The 17,276-nt window shown below is 43.9% G+C and overlaps 1 protein-coding gene across 2 annotated transcripts in view; it reads right to left on the reverse strand.

Moving 5' to 3' along the window:
• The window catches only part of LOC138664323 (formin-H-like), a 268,459-nt gene that overhangs the window by 125,987 nt on the left and 125,196 nt on the right, over window positions 1-17,276 (reverse strand). For both annotated transcript variants that reach the window (XM_069750931.1, XM_069750930.1), the window contains 3 exons: window positions 7,582-8,017; window positions 6,621-6,780; window positions 4,140-4,251 (listed from right to left, as the gene is read on the reverse strand). In XM_069750931.1, the coding sequence (XP_069607032.1) occupies window positions 4,140-4,251; window positions 6,621-6,780; window positions 7,582-8,017 (708 nt within the window). The remainder of the gene's footprint in view (window positions 1-4,139; window positions 4,252-6,620; window positions 6,781-7,581; window positions 8,018-17,276) is intronic.

A 17,276-nucleotide genomic window follows, 5' to 3' on the forward strand; every position in this document is an offset into this window, starting at 1 on the left:
ATGGGCATGCATGGCTTTCAATGGCACTGGGTCACTTGTGTTTATTGATGACATAAGAGCAGACAAGAGTAGCCGGATGAATTCTGAAGTGTACCGGGATATACTTTCAGCCCAGATTCAGCCAAATGCTGCAAAGTTGATTGGACGGCGCTTCATAGTACAGATGGACAATGACCCCAGGCATACATCCAAAGCTACCCAGGAGTTCATGAGTGCCAAAAAGTGGAACATTCTGCAATGGCCAAGTCAATCTCCAGATCTAAACCCAATTGAGCATGCATTTCACTTGCTCAAATCCAGACTTAAGACGGAAAGACCCACAAACAAGCAAGACCTGAAGGCTGCGGCTGTAAAGGCCTGGCAAAGCATTAAGAAGGAGGAAACCCAGCATTTGGTGATGTCCATGGGTTCCAGACTAAAGGCAGTGATTGCCTCCAAAGGATTTGCAACAAAATATTGAAAATAAAAATATTTTGTTTGGGTTATGTTTATTTGTCCAATTACTTTTGACCTCCTAAAATGTGGAGTGTTTGTAAAGAAATGTGTACAATTCCTACATTTTCTATCAGATATTTTTGTTCAACCCTTCAAATTAAACGTTACAATCTGCACTTGAATTCTGTTGTAGAGGTTTCATTTCAAATCCAATGTGGTGGCATGCAGAGCCCAACTCGCGAAAATTGTGTCACTGTCCAAATATTTCTGGCCCTAACTGTATATATATATACATAACTGGTAGTCTGTAGGGAAAGTTAGTTAGTTCCAGACAGGAGTCAGTTCCTGACAGAGCTCCAGTCAGGAGTTCTGTTAGGAGTTCCAGACAGTAGTCTGAGGAGGACAAAAGGTTAAAGAAGCTGTGCATGCCCTCAGAGCTGCAGCTCCCAGAAAGAGACATTAAAAGGCAGAATTGTATTGCAGCGAGCATGAAGGAAGTCAAAGCAAAGGAGAGGATACCAGAAGGGGACCTGCTCCGCTCAAGCTGTCTCCTTCTGAGGTGCAAAATCCCAGTAGCGGGAACACTGAGGGAGTAAGGACCTCTACGCCTTATTTCAGAGGCCGGCAGGACAGCTAATTGCAGGTTATCTGTCCGCACCTACACCCAGGAGGCATGGTGACACCTACAGAGCCGGGTTATCTAAGAGACCCTATAAACAGGCTCAAGTCACCAGTCATACTGGTTTTATCCTATCCTATATGGGGGACAGAGAGAGTGAAACATCGCATCTGTGAGACCCTTATGTGAAGTCATAGGCAATAAGGGACTACACCGCAGCGCATGGGAAGGCTACTGATTTTCACCTGGACAAGGGAACTCTGGACTTGCCTCCAAACCGGCCAGACTCTGCCTGCCCTGTGATCTGGTGCCCTGGACTGTGGATGCTGAAGCTTACAGTAAAGGTAAAGAGATTGCAACCTTGTGTCATCGTTCTTCTCTGCGCCTCTCACCATACCACCATCTACACACCGGGAAGCCCTGGGGACATAATTCACCTGTGGGAAGGTATACCATCTAGCTGCTATAACATCACCCCAGCGGACCCCTTAAAGCAGCGTCGGTCACCCTGACCGAATACCACAGGTGGCGTCATGAACATAAACTCTATCCCTTTAAAGACCTTTCCCTTTTATACGGACGTCCCAAGGCCACGGATTGGGTCAGCCACCGTGACATCCCCCTGTGAACCACAGGATCTGGTACGGAGTACCCCACGGCCCTTGGGGGGCGATACACTACCATGACACGTCCTCTTTAAGAACCGTCCTGGTACCGAGTTTCCCCCGGCTCTGGCGGGCGCACCACTTTGTCCCGAAGCTTCCCTGGTGGTGGTGACCATGAGGACCCTGGTCCAATTTTGCAAAAGAGGGTAGTCATCTCGCCCTTATACCCTGACCTTGAGGGTGAGGTGTTGGAGGCTCAGGGGTAACACTCCAGCCTCCTGCCCTTCAGGGAGATTATTTGTATTGTCTGATTTGCGTCTCAAAGTAGTTATAGAACATCATAATTCTGTACTTGCTGGTCATCCAGGTGGTAAGGCATCCACAGACCTCCTTTCTCGTTGTTTTTGGTAGCTGGTGTTGCTTCAGGATGTGGTGGAACAGGTGTCTTCCTGCAGTGTTTGCACACATTCTAAAGTATCACATCCCTGTCCTGGTCCTCTTCTTCCACTACCCATTCCTAACAGACCATGAACACACTAGTCCATGGATTTTATTACTGACCTACTGCCATAAGCAGGCAAGACTGTGGTTCTAGTGGTTGTGGATACGTTCAGTAAATTGGTGTATTTCATTGCTTTACCAGCACTTCCAAATGCCAGGAATCTGGCTCAGGTTTTTGTTAATGAGATCGAGAATCTTCACAGGGTTCCCTCCAATGTGGTCTCAGATTGGGGGCCCAATTTGTTTCAAAGTTCCAGAAAGCATTCTGTACTCAATTGGGGGTGCAGCTGTCCTTTTCCTCTGCTTTCCATCCGTAGTCGAATGGACAGACCGAGCGCACTAATCAGAATTTGGAGACTTGCCTCAGGTGTTTTGTCTCTGAAAACCAGGAGGAATGGGCATCTTTCTGTGGGCTAAGTTTGCTATTAACAATCATTGCCAATAACCTACCGGCAGGTCACCATTCTTTGGTGCATCGACAGTTTGGTACTTTTAGTAGAGGGAGGGTCTTGGGGACTTCCTGAGGAGGAACATTGTGCTTTGTAGCTCTCTTCAGTGAGGCGAGGGGTTTTGAGTAATTTGAAGATCATGGGAGACAGGTACAATTGTATGGCTGACAGGAAATGCTCGCCAGGTACAGACCTAAGAGTGAATGACTTTGTGTGGTTGTCTACCAGGAATATCAAGTTGAAGATTCCCTCCTGGAAAATGGGACCTAGGTTTATTGGCCCCTATAAAATAACCGCCATCATTAAACCTTCAGCTTTTAGTCTTGAGTTACCCTAGGCTCTTAAAATTCACAATGTGTTCCACAGGTCTCTGCTCAAGAAGTATGTTGAACCTCTTGAGTCCTATTCTCCCCTGCTACTACCCCCAATCATTTATGATGGTAATTTGGAGTTCCAGATTTCAAGGATTGCTAATTCTCGTCTTCAGTGTTGTCCCTGCAGTACTTGGTGCACTAGAGTGGCTATGGTCCAGAGGAGAGGATGTGGGTTTTCCGCCTCAGAGGTGAATGCCCCTAGACTGGTTCATTCATTCCATTCATCTCATCCTGAGAAACTGGGTCCTGAGTGTCCAGAAGCCACTCGTAGAAGGTGGAGGGGCACTGCCACAGGTGTGTCAGGTGTGACAGGCAGTCATCCTGGATCAGGCTATAGAAGGTCATTGTGATTAGCTTTACAAGCACCTTCTTGAGTTTGGCATCTTGTTATGGAGTGAGGTACTTCTCCCTCTAGGACCTAACAGTTACCTCCACCTCCTGCTGCTAAGTAGCACACCTTGGCTGAAGGTTTAAATACATTAAGACTCTTCAGCAGGGTGCTGATGTTAGATCAACTTTTCTCTGGCTGGAAGTACTAGCAGTTGGACAGTGTCACATTGGAGTAATCTTGGAGGATTGCTGGCTTGATATCTCGGTGGTTTTCTTAAGCTAAGTGTATCCCTTCATTTGTTCACCCTCTCTCTTTTTAGTTGTAGTGGGGGCTGACTAGCATTAACCCTGTCCCCTCCCTAGACAGGGCCTATCGCTAGGGTCAGGCCGGGATTAGGTTCCTGCTCAGCAATAGGTGCAGAACCTATTTAGGTATGTTTAGGGCAGGCAGGGTGTAGTTAGATCTGTCTAGGAGTCTCCACTCCCCCCTACCCTAGTGTTTGGGCTCCTCTCCCCTCTCACCATTATTGTGTTGTCATGTCCCTTACTTCCCCTCACCCAGCATTATACTGGGCTTATGACCTTCCTCCACCTCCTTTGCTCCTTTTATAGAAGAGAAGGCTGGTGAGACCCCTGGCCCATTCCACCACTTTTCTTTGTATTAATTTCTGAAGGGATTGATTAAGGCTGGTTAAGGCTTGACTGAGCTTAACCCTTTAACTGAAGAGCCCCAAAGAGGTTTTATGGACTGTCTAGTCAGGTACTCAAACATGGCCACCCCAATATGACTGGGAACACAATGGTTTGATCTAATTCTTTGATTTACCTTCTGAGGTTCGTCAGATGTTCATCAGATAAACCTCCGTCGCATTCCCGTATGATCAATAACTTTTCCTGAAGCTGCTCTGGTTTCATGTAAAAACGTTTTAAGACAATATCTATAAAGGAAGGATATTCTAAGAAAGCGTAGGATAAGTAAGGAGACATTATATTACTTAACCTAACTGATCCTGAGTACAAAGCTGCACTCATTATTCATCTTGTACTAATCCGGAATTACATTCTGTATTATTCTCCACGTCTGCATTCACTATTCTACTGGTGGAGTCCCTGTGTACATACATTATTTTACTTATCCTGTACTGATCCTGAGTTACATCCTGTATTATACTCCAGAGCTGCTCTCACTGTTCTACTGGTGGAGTCACTGTGTACATACATTACATTACTTATCCTGTACTGATCCTGAGTTACATCCTGTATTATACTCCAGAGCTGCACTCACTATTCTGCTGGTGCAGTCACTGTGTACATACATTACATTACTTATCCTGTACTAATCCTGAGTTACATCCTGTATTATACTCCAGAGCTGCACTCACTATTCTGCTGGTTCAGTCACTGTGTACATACATTACATTACTTATCCTGTACTGATCCTGAGTTACATCCTGTATTATATCCCAGAGCTGCACTCACTATTCTGCTGGTACAGTCACTGTGTACATACATTACATTACTTATCCTGTACTGATCCTGAGTTACATCCTGTATTATACTCCAGAGCTGCACTCACTATTCTGCTGGTGCAGTCACTGTGTACATACATTACATTGCTTATCCTGTACTGATCTTGAGTTACATCCTGTATTATACTCCAGAGCTGCACTCACTGTTCTACTGGTGCAGTCACTGTGTACATACATTACATTACTTATCCTGTACTGATCCTGAGTTACATCCTGTATTATACCTCAGAGCCGCACTCACTATTCTGCTGGTACAGTCACTGTGTACATACATTACATTACTTATCCTGTACTGATCTTGAGTTACATCCTGTATTATACTCCAGAGCTGCACTCACTATTCTGCTGATGGAGTCACTGTGTACATACATTACATTACTTATCCTGTACTGATCCTGAGTTACATCCTGTATTATACCCCAGAGCTGCACTCACTATTCTGCTGGTGGAGTCACTGTGTACATATATTACATTACTTATCCTGTCCTGATCCTGAGTTACATCCTGTATTATACCCCAGAGCTGCACTCACTATTCTGCTGGTGGAGTCACTGTGTACATACATTACATTACTTATTGTGTACATACATTATATTACTTATCCTGTTCTGATGCTGAGTAACATCCTGTATTATACCCCAGAGCTGCACTCACTATTCTGCTGGCAGAGTCACTGTGTACATACATTACATTACTTATTCGGTACTGATCCTGAGTTACATCCTGTATTATACTCCAGAGCTGCACTCACTATTCTGCTGGTGGAGTCACTGTGTACATACATTACATTACTTATTGTGTACATACATTATATTACTTATCCTGTTCTGATGCTGAGTAACATCCTATATTATACTCCAGAGCTGCACTCACTATTCTGCTGGCAGAGTCACTGTGTACATACATTACATTACTTATTCGGTACTGATCCTGAGTTACATCCTGTATTATATACTCCAGAGCTTCACTCACTATTCTGCTGGTGGAGTCAAGGTGTACATAAATTACATTAATTATTCTGTACTGATCCTGAGTTACATGACGTATTGTACTCCAGAGCTGCACTCACTATTCTGCTAGTTGAGTCACTGTATACATACATTACTTATCTTTTATTGATTCTCTAAGCTAAATCCTGTATTATATATCCTTGAAATCAGGGAATCTGTCAGTAGGAACAACCCTTCTAAACTGCCTACATAGGCACTTAGGCCACAGAAAGTTGAATAAAATGATACCTTTACATCTGAGATGTGATTTCTTATTCCAGAGAAATCCACATGAGCTCTTGAGAACTATAGGCCGGGCATAGATCTGACCTGAGAATCTGTTTCCAGAGATTATTTTAAATTAAAAGGGGCATTACCAGCATGAGACAAGTAGATGAGGAGAACAGACTATGAGCCATTACATGTCTTACACTGGTAACGACCCCTTTCATTTAAAATCAGCTCTAGAGGCAGATTCTCAGGGAGATCTATGTCCGGCCCAAAGATCTTAATAGCTCCTTTACATATAAGAAAAATGTGGATTTCTCTAGAATAAGACTTCGGATCGCAGATATCAAGGTGTCATTTTATTCGGCTTCCTATGATCTACATGCTCAGATGACATAGTAGGGTTGATCCTACTGACAGATTCCCGTTAATGGTAATTATCCCTATACTTATAGTTTGTTACAGTATACCAGTCACAAGCAATCTACGCATTGATCCCTTTCCCATTATAAACAATGTGAATAATTGATTCCCTCTATGATGAGATATTTGGTTCCTTACTAAAATTATGTGCGATCTTCCTATCTAACAGGATATTTGAGTGCTTTGTGATGTCTGAATCTAGAACAGGACAGGAGTCGCTGATTTGGAATTGATGGAGAATTCTTTGGGAGTCAATCTTCTTCTGAGCAGAGTTCTGTCCCCACATAGACTTGTTAATCTGGGGAAATATATGTGAATTGGTTAAATTCATATTATAAAATGACACTACTTGTCCAAAAGTATTTTCTCCCCAGACATCTAGAAATCATGATTTTGGAACAAGGTTGAGGATATTCTTTTAATTAAGGCTTAAACACATTTCAAACTTTTGACATTTACAGTCAGAGTACAGACCACGATGTTAGGACCGGCTGCAGTTCTCCTTAACTGAACTCAGCTGCCTTGCAGCCATTTATGAGACTGTTGATTTCAGGTCAGGAGACTGACGGCCAGGCCTGACATAGCGGTCTGCAATCAGACCTTGAATTACGAAAGTTTCAAACAGGACTGAAATTGTACAAGTACTTTCACATAGAAAAGGTTGTGCTGCTCTCACTCCCCAGAAAAAGATAAGACTTTTTGTGCACATAAACTAATATATCTAGGAAATGTCCTGATTCTGACACTCTAACTTGCCTGTCTCTATTTTTTAGTAGTGGATTCTTCTTCATCAGCATTCTGCCAACACTTTGCAGAAATCTCATTTTCCAGCAAGCATTACTCTTGCCACTGTGGTAATTACGATCCTGAACTTAATGCCCAACACTCTGGTCCCCCTGTATGCAGACAGGAGAGCAAGAGCTGAGAGACACCTCCCACAGCAAGTTAGACATATGGGAGACACATGAAGAAGACCCCAGTATAATAAATGGCATATGAGGTTATACAGATTTTGTGTTGAGATCTGGAACCTTCTTCTAGTGGCACCTCGGAATGTCAATGATGGTGTGATATCCAGTTTCTGGAGGATGCCCTTTACCTTTTCCTGGGGTATAGTGTTCCAATGGAAAGCTTTAGTTCTGATCTGTGACACTGTCCTTTGAGTGACTGGTAATGGAGGAGGTAAGAAGGGTCCAGGAGTCTGGATCTGAGGAACACCAGGGAAACATAGTCTCTTATCAATACTTGCTGCCTCTGAACCGGTCTGGTTCCCAGAGGCTATCGGCTGCAATTGAACTTCCTCATAAATCTGGAAACCGTTTGCCACCTTAAGACATGGACTGTAGCAGTTAGGTTCACTGTACACCACCTTATCCTTATCCATCTCCATGTCCTCGGAGGCAGTTGATTTGCCTTCCGGCAGAGGACGTTGATGATTCTGCAGGCAGAGCTCCTCCAGGATGGACACCAAGTCGTCTCGCATAGATTTTGTTTTCTCCAGGATCTTATTCTGCTCATTTAATGGTATCCGTAAACTAATATAACAAAAAAATATATTAACATGTGACCAAAGGAATGGGGAGTGGGAGCAGGGATCACAGTAGATTTTCATAGAAAGCGAACATTCACTATTGGCAGTGCAGAATTTTGCAAGCAAACAAGCAAAGGTGAATGTGTTCAGGGTTTTCTGATTTATCCTAAGGGCTGGTGTTGAGGGGGCCCTATATAGCTGCAGGTTCAGTAGGCTGATCAATCTGTAGCCTCCAGTCCTTACAAATCAGAAACTGTGTTGTTACTGAAGCACTCCAAGGAAGATTGTTTTATTTTTTTATCAACTCTACTGGCTCCTTCTCTGGGATCCAGCACTGTTCCACTCCTCTTCTCAATGATGTCACTCCACTGCAGACTCTCTGGATCACACTGTGCTCCGTGCAACCCAGAAGTATGCAAATAAATGGCGTGTCAGAACAAGACTACATAGCTTTTCACTTAAAAGAGACTTCCAGCTCACGCAAAGCACAGTGTGACCCAGAGAGTCTGAAGAGCGGTGACATCACTGAGAAGAGGAGCTGAACAGCTCTGCATCCAGGAGAAGGCTGACAGTACACTACGTACATATGTACACAGGTTTACTTAAAAAGAAATGTTAATGGGAGGGATTCTTCAATACTAGTCTTGCATTAACAGCGCAGTTTGCAAGTTATAAGTTTACAAGAACCTTTGGTGGCAGCAGTCCCTTACCCTACAGAAATATGGAGGAATTGAAGAGGAAAAGAGCCTGGTATGTCCTGGTGGGTGTGTGGGTAACATGCAGTGTATATGTAGTGTGGGAGGTTGACTATCTCAACTGCTCTCAGAGGTAGACATAGAAACACTTGGTATTAAAGTCTGTGGTGGGTTTATTGCTTCATAAAGCAAATAGTAACACACCTTTTCTGGCACAAGTGAAAATAAAACGTTCATACAAAAGTCCTTTGCACAGTGGCTCCAGCCTTCTGAAACACAAGATACTTCAACTCCCACTAGACATCAAGAATGGATACTTCCTTGACTCCAAACACATAGCTGAGAAAAACGCTTGACATTTAACTTCCCCAACCACGCCCTTGAGGTGGAAATATAGTGAGTAGATGTCTCGCCCATCTCTTACATCTACTCACAAAAAATGCTACTGGATAAAAATTATGGGTTTCACATCACGGAAGATAGCAACTTTCGCGACACATATCTCCCCTCACATACAGCGCCACTGACCCTGTCACAGTAGCATGGAGTGTGTGTAAGTAACCTGCAGATTGTGTTACATGGACTGTGTACATGTACCTTGCAGTGCACGTTTGTGTGTGTAGTCTGTGTTTATGTATAGCACTGAATGTGTTTAACATAAAGAACATTGTGTGTGTGTAGAATGCAGTGTGTGTAACATTCCTATTTAAAAAGACTGACAATGCAGATAAAAATTCATAGATGTAAATGTGTCAGCAATAACCCAACTAATGAGCAAAATATTTTCATCAGGTGATTGGATAATTTATGCTGGAATAAAAATCCTTGTTCTCGGCAGCACATCACCCGATGTAAACAAGATGTGCTGCTGATACCATGATAGTGTATGGGGACAAAACCAATGTATTAGTGATCGCTCTGACCCAATTATTCTTCATCAGCTTATGTAAGGAGGCAGCTAAAGAAGAACAGAAATTCTCGACTATAGTCAGTGCTCGTTTAACGGTCTGAAATCCGATTGTGTAAATTCACCCTAAATATTTATGTGATGTACCCCACTTTTAATTTTGCCTGGGCCAAGATTTAATCCCAAAGCACCAATTTCTATCCTAATCTACTGTTGTAACGGCTGAGTTACAGTTCTACCCTGTGTAGACAGTCCTCAGGGAGGTGACCACTAGAGATGGGCAAATATTTCAATGTTCGGTTCGAATTATGATCGCCAAATTTGCAATATTTGCCGATTTATTCATCGAATATTCACCAAACGCTATTACAGTCAATAGGAGGCAAAAACAAATGCATGCACAACACCTTCAAACGGACATAAAAGCTGCCAAAAGACATCAAATGAGGGGAAGACACCAGGAATGTGGTCTCCGTTCACCCATAGTACAAATTGTAGCATGGCACTGCAGCAACAAGCCATGCATGATGTATCGGGGTCTAGGCCAGCATTTATAGCTTTCAACTGCATGTCAAAGTAAGACGAGGTGGATGAGGGAACAGTGGAAATCTGCTGTGTTGTGAGCCCTGATACCACATGCAACAGCTCAACCAGCTTTCATGCTCAGCCACACTCAGGTGGCACAAATATCAGTTTAGTAGACTATTGTCAGAAATATCTAAGGATAGTAACACGAGTAGTTGACTCCATGAGAGTGGAGGACTGACGGTTCTCAAGGCCTACTGCTACAGGCAACATACATGAGGGAGACCCAACAAGGAGTCTACACATTTACAAAAATTAGTGGCATCAATTGCAATAGAGTACAACTAGTACAGCGGGGACAAATACCTCTTCCAAAACAGCCACCCAGCAGATGTAGACTGTAAAGGACAAGGTGGAGGAACCACTGTGCCATATCCCTCGGAAAGCCTGAAGGGGCGTTACTAGGTGGCCTACCAAATCCGAACTCGGATAAGTGGCAGCAGGCAAAACTGTGACCTAAGGAGGGACAAGGATGTGGCACCAAGTGCTACTCCAGGGCTGACCTACAGATCGGCAGCTGACCCCCTACATTGAGGGGGCCGAAGGAAGGGATGAAGAATGCGGTCAGGCACTGTAGGGACACTGGAACCACAGGTGCAGATGGGACCGGCTGAGGAACAGAAAAGCGCTGGCAGGTGCAGGCTGGACTGGCTAATGGACAGAAGAGCACAGACAGGTGCGAGAAGATGGGTACAGGGTAGACTAGCAGATGGGTGGACCTGGAAACCCTGACAACTAGCAAGCATGCAAGGCAAACTAACAACGTATCTCAGGCACCTCAATATTGGAGAAGAAACCTTAAATAGAAGGTGTCGCCTAGCTATAGGCTGGGAATACCTTAGATTGATGCGGGCGGTCCCTTTACCCGTGCGCACTAAGCATAGTGCCCATTCCCACAACTGAACCTTGGGAGACAATGACACATAGGGGATGAAATAAGAAGGTGGTGTGTGAGTGGGAGACATAGTGTATTGTCTGTTACATATGAGGAGATCCAACAAAGGGCCAAGTCTGTAATGGCAACAGATCAGAAAGTCTGTAGTAAGAGGGAATGGTCCACTGTGTCAAAAGAAGATGCCAGGTCCACGAGAAGGATGAGGACAAACTTGCGTTGCTTTTATTTGGCGGTTAGTAGGTGGCTGGTGACTTTAGACAGAGCAGTTTCAGTGGAATGGTGCAGTCTGAAGCCAGATTGTAAGTGGTCAAAGAGGGAGCAAGAGGAGAGGTGGGAGGACAGTTCAAAATGGACATGCTGTTAAAGTAATTTGGAGGCATAGGGGAGAAATGATCTGGGGTGATAGCTAGACACAGAGGATGGGTCAAGTGTGGGCTTTTTGAGGATGGATTTAATTGAGGTATGTTTCAATCAGAAGGGAAGACACCAGTTGTTAGTGACAAGTTGAAGAGGTGGGTAAGGCTTGGGATGAAGCCTGTGGTAATGTTTGGAATCAGATGGGATGTTATGTCAAGTTTACAGGTGGTGAGGCAAAGTCTTCAGCTGAGATAAGGGGGGAGCTGGTGGACGCAGAAGAGATCTGAAAGTACTGAATAGGGTTGTGAGACAGGTATGATATAAGGGATGAGAAGTCGGTTTGTTTTGCTGCAGTGAGCAATTGCGCAGCATTTTTACATCTACTGTTACTGGACAGGCGACTCCACTCCCTTTCTTTTGCAGCCATACAGCAGTATGCTTTGTAGATGAGGGGCAGAAAGAGCATGTCCTCCAGTAGATGGTAATCGCTGCATCATGTGGTCTCTGCTCCTCTTCCTCCACCTTAACATCACACACAGTACAGTCCCCAGTGGTGGCACCCTAAGTACCCGTTTTCCCTCACGTCACAACTCTCCAACTGCCCAACTGACTGTTGGGAACCATAGATGGCTGAGTCTGCAGATCTGTTCACACATTGTATGCCATGGGCATCGGAAGTGTATTCCAAAGATTCACAGAGTTAAGAGGAGGAAATCATCTCACCGATGGCCAATTTTTTTCTCAGTTTGATCCAGGGTCGGATGAAGTTGGGTCCGAGCATAATCCAAACCCTCGTCAACAGACGTTAACCCCGTTGGATGATGGTGATCCATTCAAGACAAGACTCAGATACTTGAGGTGCCCTCGGACTGTACTGTGCTGTCAGAGCAGGAAGATGAGGAGGGTGACTCTCAGGGCGAGGAGTGGGAGAACAGAAAGAATGATGATGAGGTAGTAGATCACACTTGGTGTAAACCCAGAGGCATGCAGCTGAGTAGCTCAGCAGAGGAGGAGGAGGAAGACAAAGAGGTCACATCAGATTAAATTGCATCAGAACACAACAAATAAAGACACAAAAAATCAAAAAGTACATGTAAGCAGTAAATAAGCTTATGGTTCCATAAATAGCAATGAGTCTATACTGTAAGGGCAAACAAATGGTCAAATCTTCAGAAGCCACGCTGCAAGGTAGCAATACACGTGGGGTCCTCCTCTCCCTTAACATCATGCTGGCAGCAGGTCTTACTATTTCTTTGACCTTTCCATGAAGTGATTCACCTTCTAATTTGGTGTGACATTCTCTGACTCCTTATTTTTAGGATCAGATTATATTTTTTTGCACTCTTCATTTGGTCTTATCAGTGTGTTTACCACTTTTACATTTTGACCATTGGTTTGCTCACACAGTACAGACTCCTTGTCCTATTAGAGCATTCTCATTGAGTATTCCCATTTGACCATTTGTTTGCCCTTAAAGTATAGACTCATTGCTATTTATGAAAAAGAAAAAATAATCTCCAGCATTGGAAACACTTTAAAATGCAAACATTTGCAAAAAAGAGATGGGGGTCCCAGGTGGTCAACGCCGACGCGTTTCGACCATCAGGTCTTAGTCATGGCATGAAAATGGAACCACATATTAACATTTTATACAACACAGAACACTAAAACAACAAGTGCTTAGATTAAAACTCAGGTGGGCAATCAGAACATTCATTATATTAACCCCCTGTGAACTGCAAAAGAGAAAGACATGTCCATGGAAAAAGAACCACATCGGTGTATCAAAAAGTTACATTAGCCGGAATAATAGAACCAATTCACAGTGTGTACAATATTAAATATCACCTTCTTATGGGGAAAATAAATAAATAAATAAATAAAATCCTCATAAGAAGATTATGAAGAGTGCATACCGGTGTCTCTAATTGCCGCCGGTGAACCGGAAATGGGGATGGGAGCCAGGGACGCAGGCGCAGTGGCGTAGTTAAGGCTGGAAAGCCCACGTATGCGCAAGAGATCAAAGTCAAATAAGCACTCAGAACGAGCGCTATGTGCGACCGCACAAGATCTGGAGGAGGGTGCGCATGCGCCCTCAGGATAAAGGAAGGCTGCATGTGCAGAAGGGATTCAGAGAGACAGGAAGGTATAAGGAAAATCCCAGAGGCATGTGAGAATAAACAAGATGTATAATGTTTTAAACACTGGTTCCAAATAAGGGACATACATATGTTAAGGGAAAACATGGTATTCGGTATAATATACCCAGACAATGAGACAATATATAAATATAAATATACCCCACTAAAGGCATGCATAATAATATAATATGTAGCGATATGCTGTATCCAAAGGCAATATACAATATATTACCATATACATAAAATAATATATAGATCATAGGGATTACAGATAACTAGAATTATGCATATAAGGTTACAAATCACTAAACCGCTTACATACTAATAGGGGAATAGTCTCAGACGGTCTATACATAATGATAAAGACATCCATAGGTCCTGAAAATAATAATAATAATAATAATTTTGGACCATTGAGATAGCTGTATATATATACATATCCACCCAGTCTTTAAGAACATCATGCCCCCCTCACAAAAGGTCCCAGGGTCCATATCAATAAACATATTGTCTCTTCTGTATCCTCAAAAGAAATTCTCGTAGTCCACACGAATAATTCCAGAGCAAGCGTCCATCATAAGACAGTTCCGGTGTAACTGGATCAAACCCAATATCCAAAGGAATTTGACTGGAATACATTAAATCCTGGACTTATAAGATATAATAATCATAGGAATCATCCCAGGAAACCTGTATATACAAGTTCCTCATTCAAGCCTGTAGGCGAGATGGATTTGAGACGAAAAATCCAATGGGCTTAATTCTGCAGTAGTAGTCTGTGTCGATCACCACCTCTCTCATTTTTAAAAATCCTCTTCAGACCGAAGAAACGTGTGTTAGCAGGTTTACCATCTTGACAATGAAGATAGTGGGCTGCTATAGGGGTCAAAATTTTACCCTTTTTAGAGTCAGAGCGGGCCAGGTTAATTGTAGATAGATGTTTTTGCGCACGTCTTTTAAGCTCTTGTGAGGTTTGCCCAACATAAATTTTATGACATGGGCAAATGATGGCATACACCACAAAGCTTGTTTTGCAATTGATATAATGATGGAGGAGATAATTCTGATCATCAAAGGGGCTAATAAAGCGATATTTTGTGACCGGCATATACGGGCAAATTGTACAATCGCCGCAGGGGAATGAGCCCCTGAGGCGGATACCCGATTCAATCTAGTGACTGGTCGTGAAAAATGGCTCTTTGTTAGTATGTCACGTAGATTAGGGGCCCTTTTAGCCATCATCAAGGGTCTGGGGCTCACACATGTTGATGTCTGGGCATCGACGTCAAGATGTCCCAATTTTTCGTAAGAATGTGCCTCACCTGGTGCCAGTTGGTACTGAATTCCGTGACGAACCTCACAGTGGTTTCTTGGAGGATGTGTTGTCAAGAGAGAGGCTTGATTCAAGGTTCTAGCCCTCTGGAAAGCCTTAGATACCGTCCTCCAAGGGTATCCCCTCTGTTGAAATCTCATAGTTAAATCTTTCGCCTGTTGCTGGAAATCCTCATCCGTTGTGCAGTTACGGCGGGTCCGAAGGAATTGTCCGACTGGAATTCCCCTCCGAGTATGTAGTGGATGAAAGCTTTGGTGCTGTAAGAGGTTGTTAGTAGCTGTGGGTTTACGGAATAGATCTGTCACCAATCTGTTGCCATCGATCCGAATACGGAGGTCCAAAAATATTGCTGAATCCAAAGAACAAGAATATGTTAGGAAGATGTTCAGCATATTATCATTCAATTCCCTAAGGAATTGTATACAGGCAGTTTCCGTACCTACCCAAACAAAAAAGATATCATCCAAAAACCGGTACCAGTGTTTGATATGGTCCTGAAATCCCTGAGAGCGGTAAACAATAGTCTCTTCCCACCATCCGAGAAAAATATTTGCGTAGGTCGGCGCACAGCTTGTTTGTAATATGTCCTGTCGAAAAGAAAATAATTGTGATGCAGGACAAAGCTCAAGAGATCTAGGATGAGGGAGTCATGGAGACGATTTGTACCCTCAAGATGGTTAAGAAAAACGGACACCCTTAAGCAGGTACACATCTTCCGTGACGAAGCCGCCCAGGAGCGGCGATACGCGTGGGATTCACCCACACCCTTTTTCTCCCCTCATTCCCTCTTAGCCCTGGTACTGGAGCCGGAATCTTCACAGCCTTACTCTGCACACCAGCAGGTTTATTTTATGGTGGGCGGTTGTGTTCCATGAGCTATTTGCACCCAGGACAGGCTTGTTTGCACTTTTTGTATCTAGTCCATCTGCTACTTTTAGGGACCGTTGATTTTCACCATTGGTATGTCCCACATGTTTTGGCTATTTCTGGGTGCAGCTCTACACTCTTTTCTCTGACTCCAGCAGGGATTTAACCTATTCACACATTTCCCCATATTTACATGTGCTGTGGCCATTTTGAACAAATTTGGGAACGCCCTTATTTGGTTCTCTGATACAGGACCAGGTATCTGGTCATTGGTATAATATAGTACATCTATCCCGCTATTTTGGGGGATATGTAACATGTAATTGTTTATTGCAGCATAAATTGGGTTATTTCCTTTTTCATTACAGTTTCATGTGTATGTATACAGAGGGCATTATATTGTACATCTCCATGTGGGGAAGGGTGTACGGTTGTTGTTTTTAATTGGTTTTATATTCTGTGTTTTTGGGTGTTTACATTAATAAAATTTGTATATTTTTTCATATTTTTGTAGCAGGTGTGCACATGTTTATGCATGGGCTTCCTCTTTCTTTTGTCCGATGGTGCGTAGGATGCAGTGACACACAGGAGGCAGAGCAAGGGTTAACAGGTTCTTTATATTTATTTAAAGAGTAATGGTACAAGCAAGGGGATACAGGATGTGAACTTGAGGATAGGGAAAGTCAAATGCAGAAGAAAATAACAGGTTAACTTATCAGTCTGTTTGCGCTGGAGAAAGGTGGCTGGAAGATCCCTCGGCGGCGCCGCAGGCGGCACGAGATGTCTCCGATCCAGTCCCGCAGAAGGGCGATGCACTGTCTCCTTGCAACGATGAATCCTCTGGGTCCTTCGGCATGTGATCTCCTGATCTGGGCACATGGTGGGGTAGAGATGATGGTCGGCGGCACAGTGGAAGAAGCGGAAAGTTCAGTAGACAAGGCCACAGTGGAAGCACACAGTCCAGCGGACACAGCCACAGACACAGGCCGGTCCTTAGCAAGAATGCAACTAAGTAGTCCCTCCACATTGGCGAGTGGAGCCAAGGTATGCATGCATGTATCCTGCATATATGCATGTATCTATCCTGGTCACTACCCGATGCGGTTGTCTCTCTGGGCTGGGGGTAGTATGTGTCGGCAGTATCGCTAGCTGGGGATACTGGCACAGCTAGCTGGCGTGGGTCCATCTAGAGGGAGTCAGCCATCTCACTACTCACAAGCTCGTTCCCCGCCAAGTGTACCATCTTCCCGCTAAGACTGCTATTTATGTCAGACCCGCCTCCATCATTCAGGTGTCCTGAACTGCTCCAGTCCAAAATCTCTTCCCCCTGAAACCATGGTGACAGCCCTGACAGTTCCGGCCCAGACACGCAAGAGACCACAAGTTTGGCTCTCCTCCCTACAAACACACTGTGGAGTTGGGCCTTATGAAGGAGACTGACCCATGAGCGCCTTGTTGCAGCACTACCTGCAACATGATTGTT

This window comes from Ranitomeya imitator, chromosome 2, assembly GCF_032444005.1.
Source record: "Ranitomeya imitator isolate aRanImi1 chromosome 2, aRanImi1.pri, whole genome shotgun sequence".
NCBI lineage: Eukaryota > Metazoa > Chordata > Amphibia > Anura > Dendrobatidae > Ranitomeya > Ranitomeya imitator.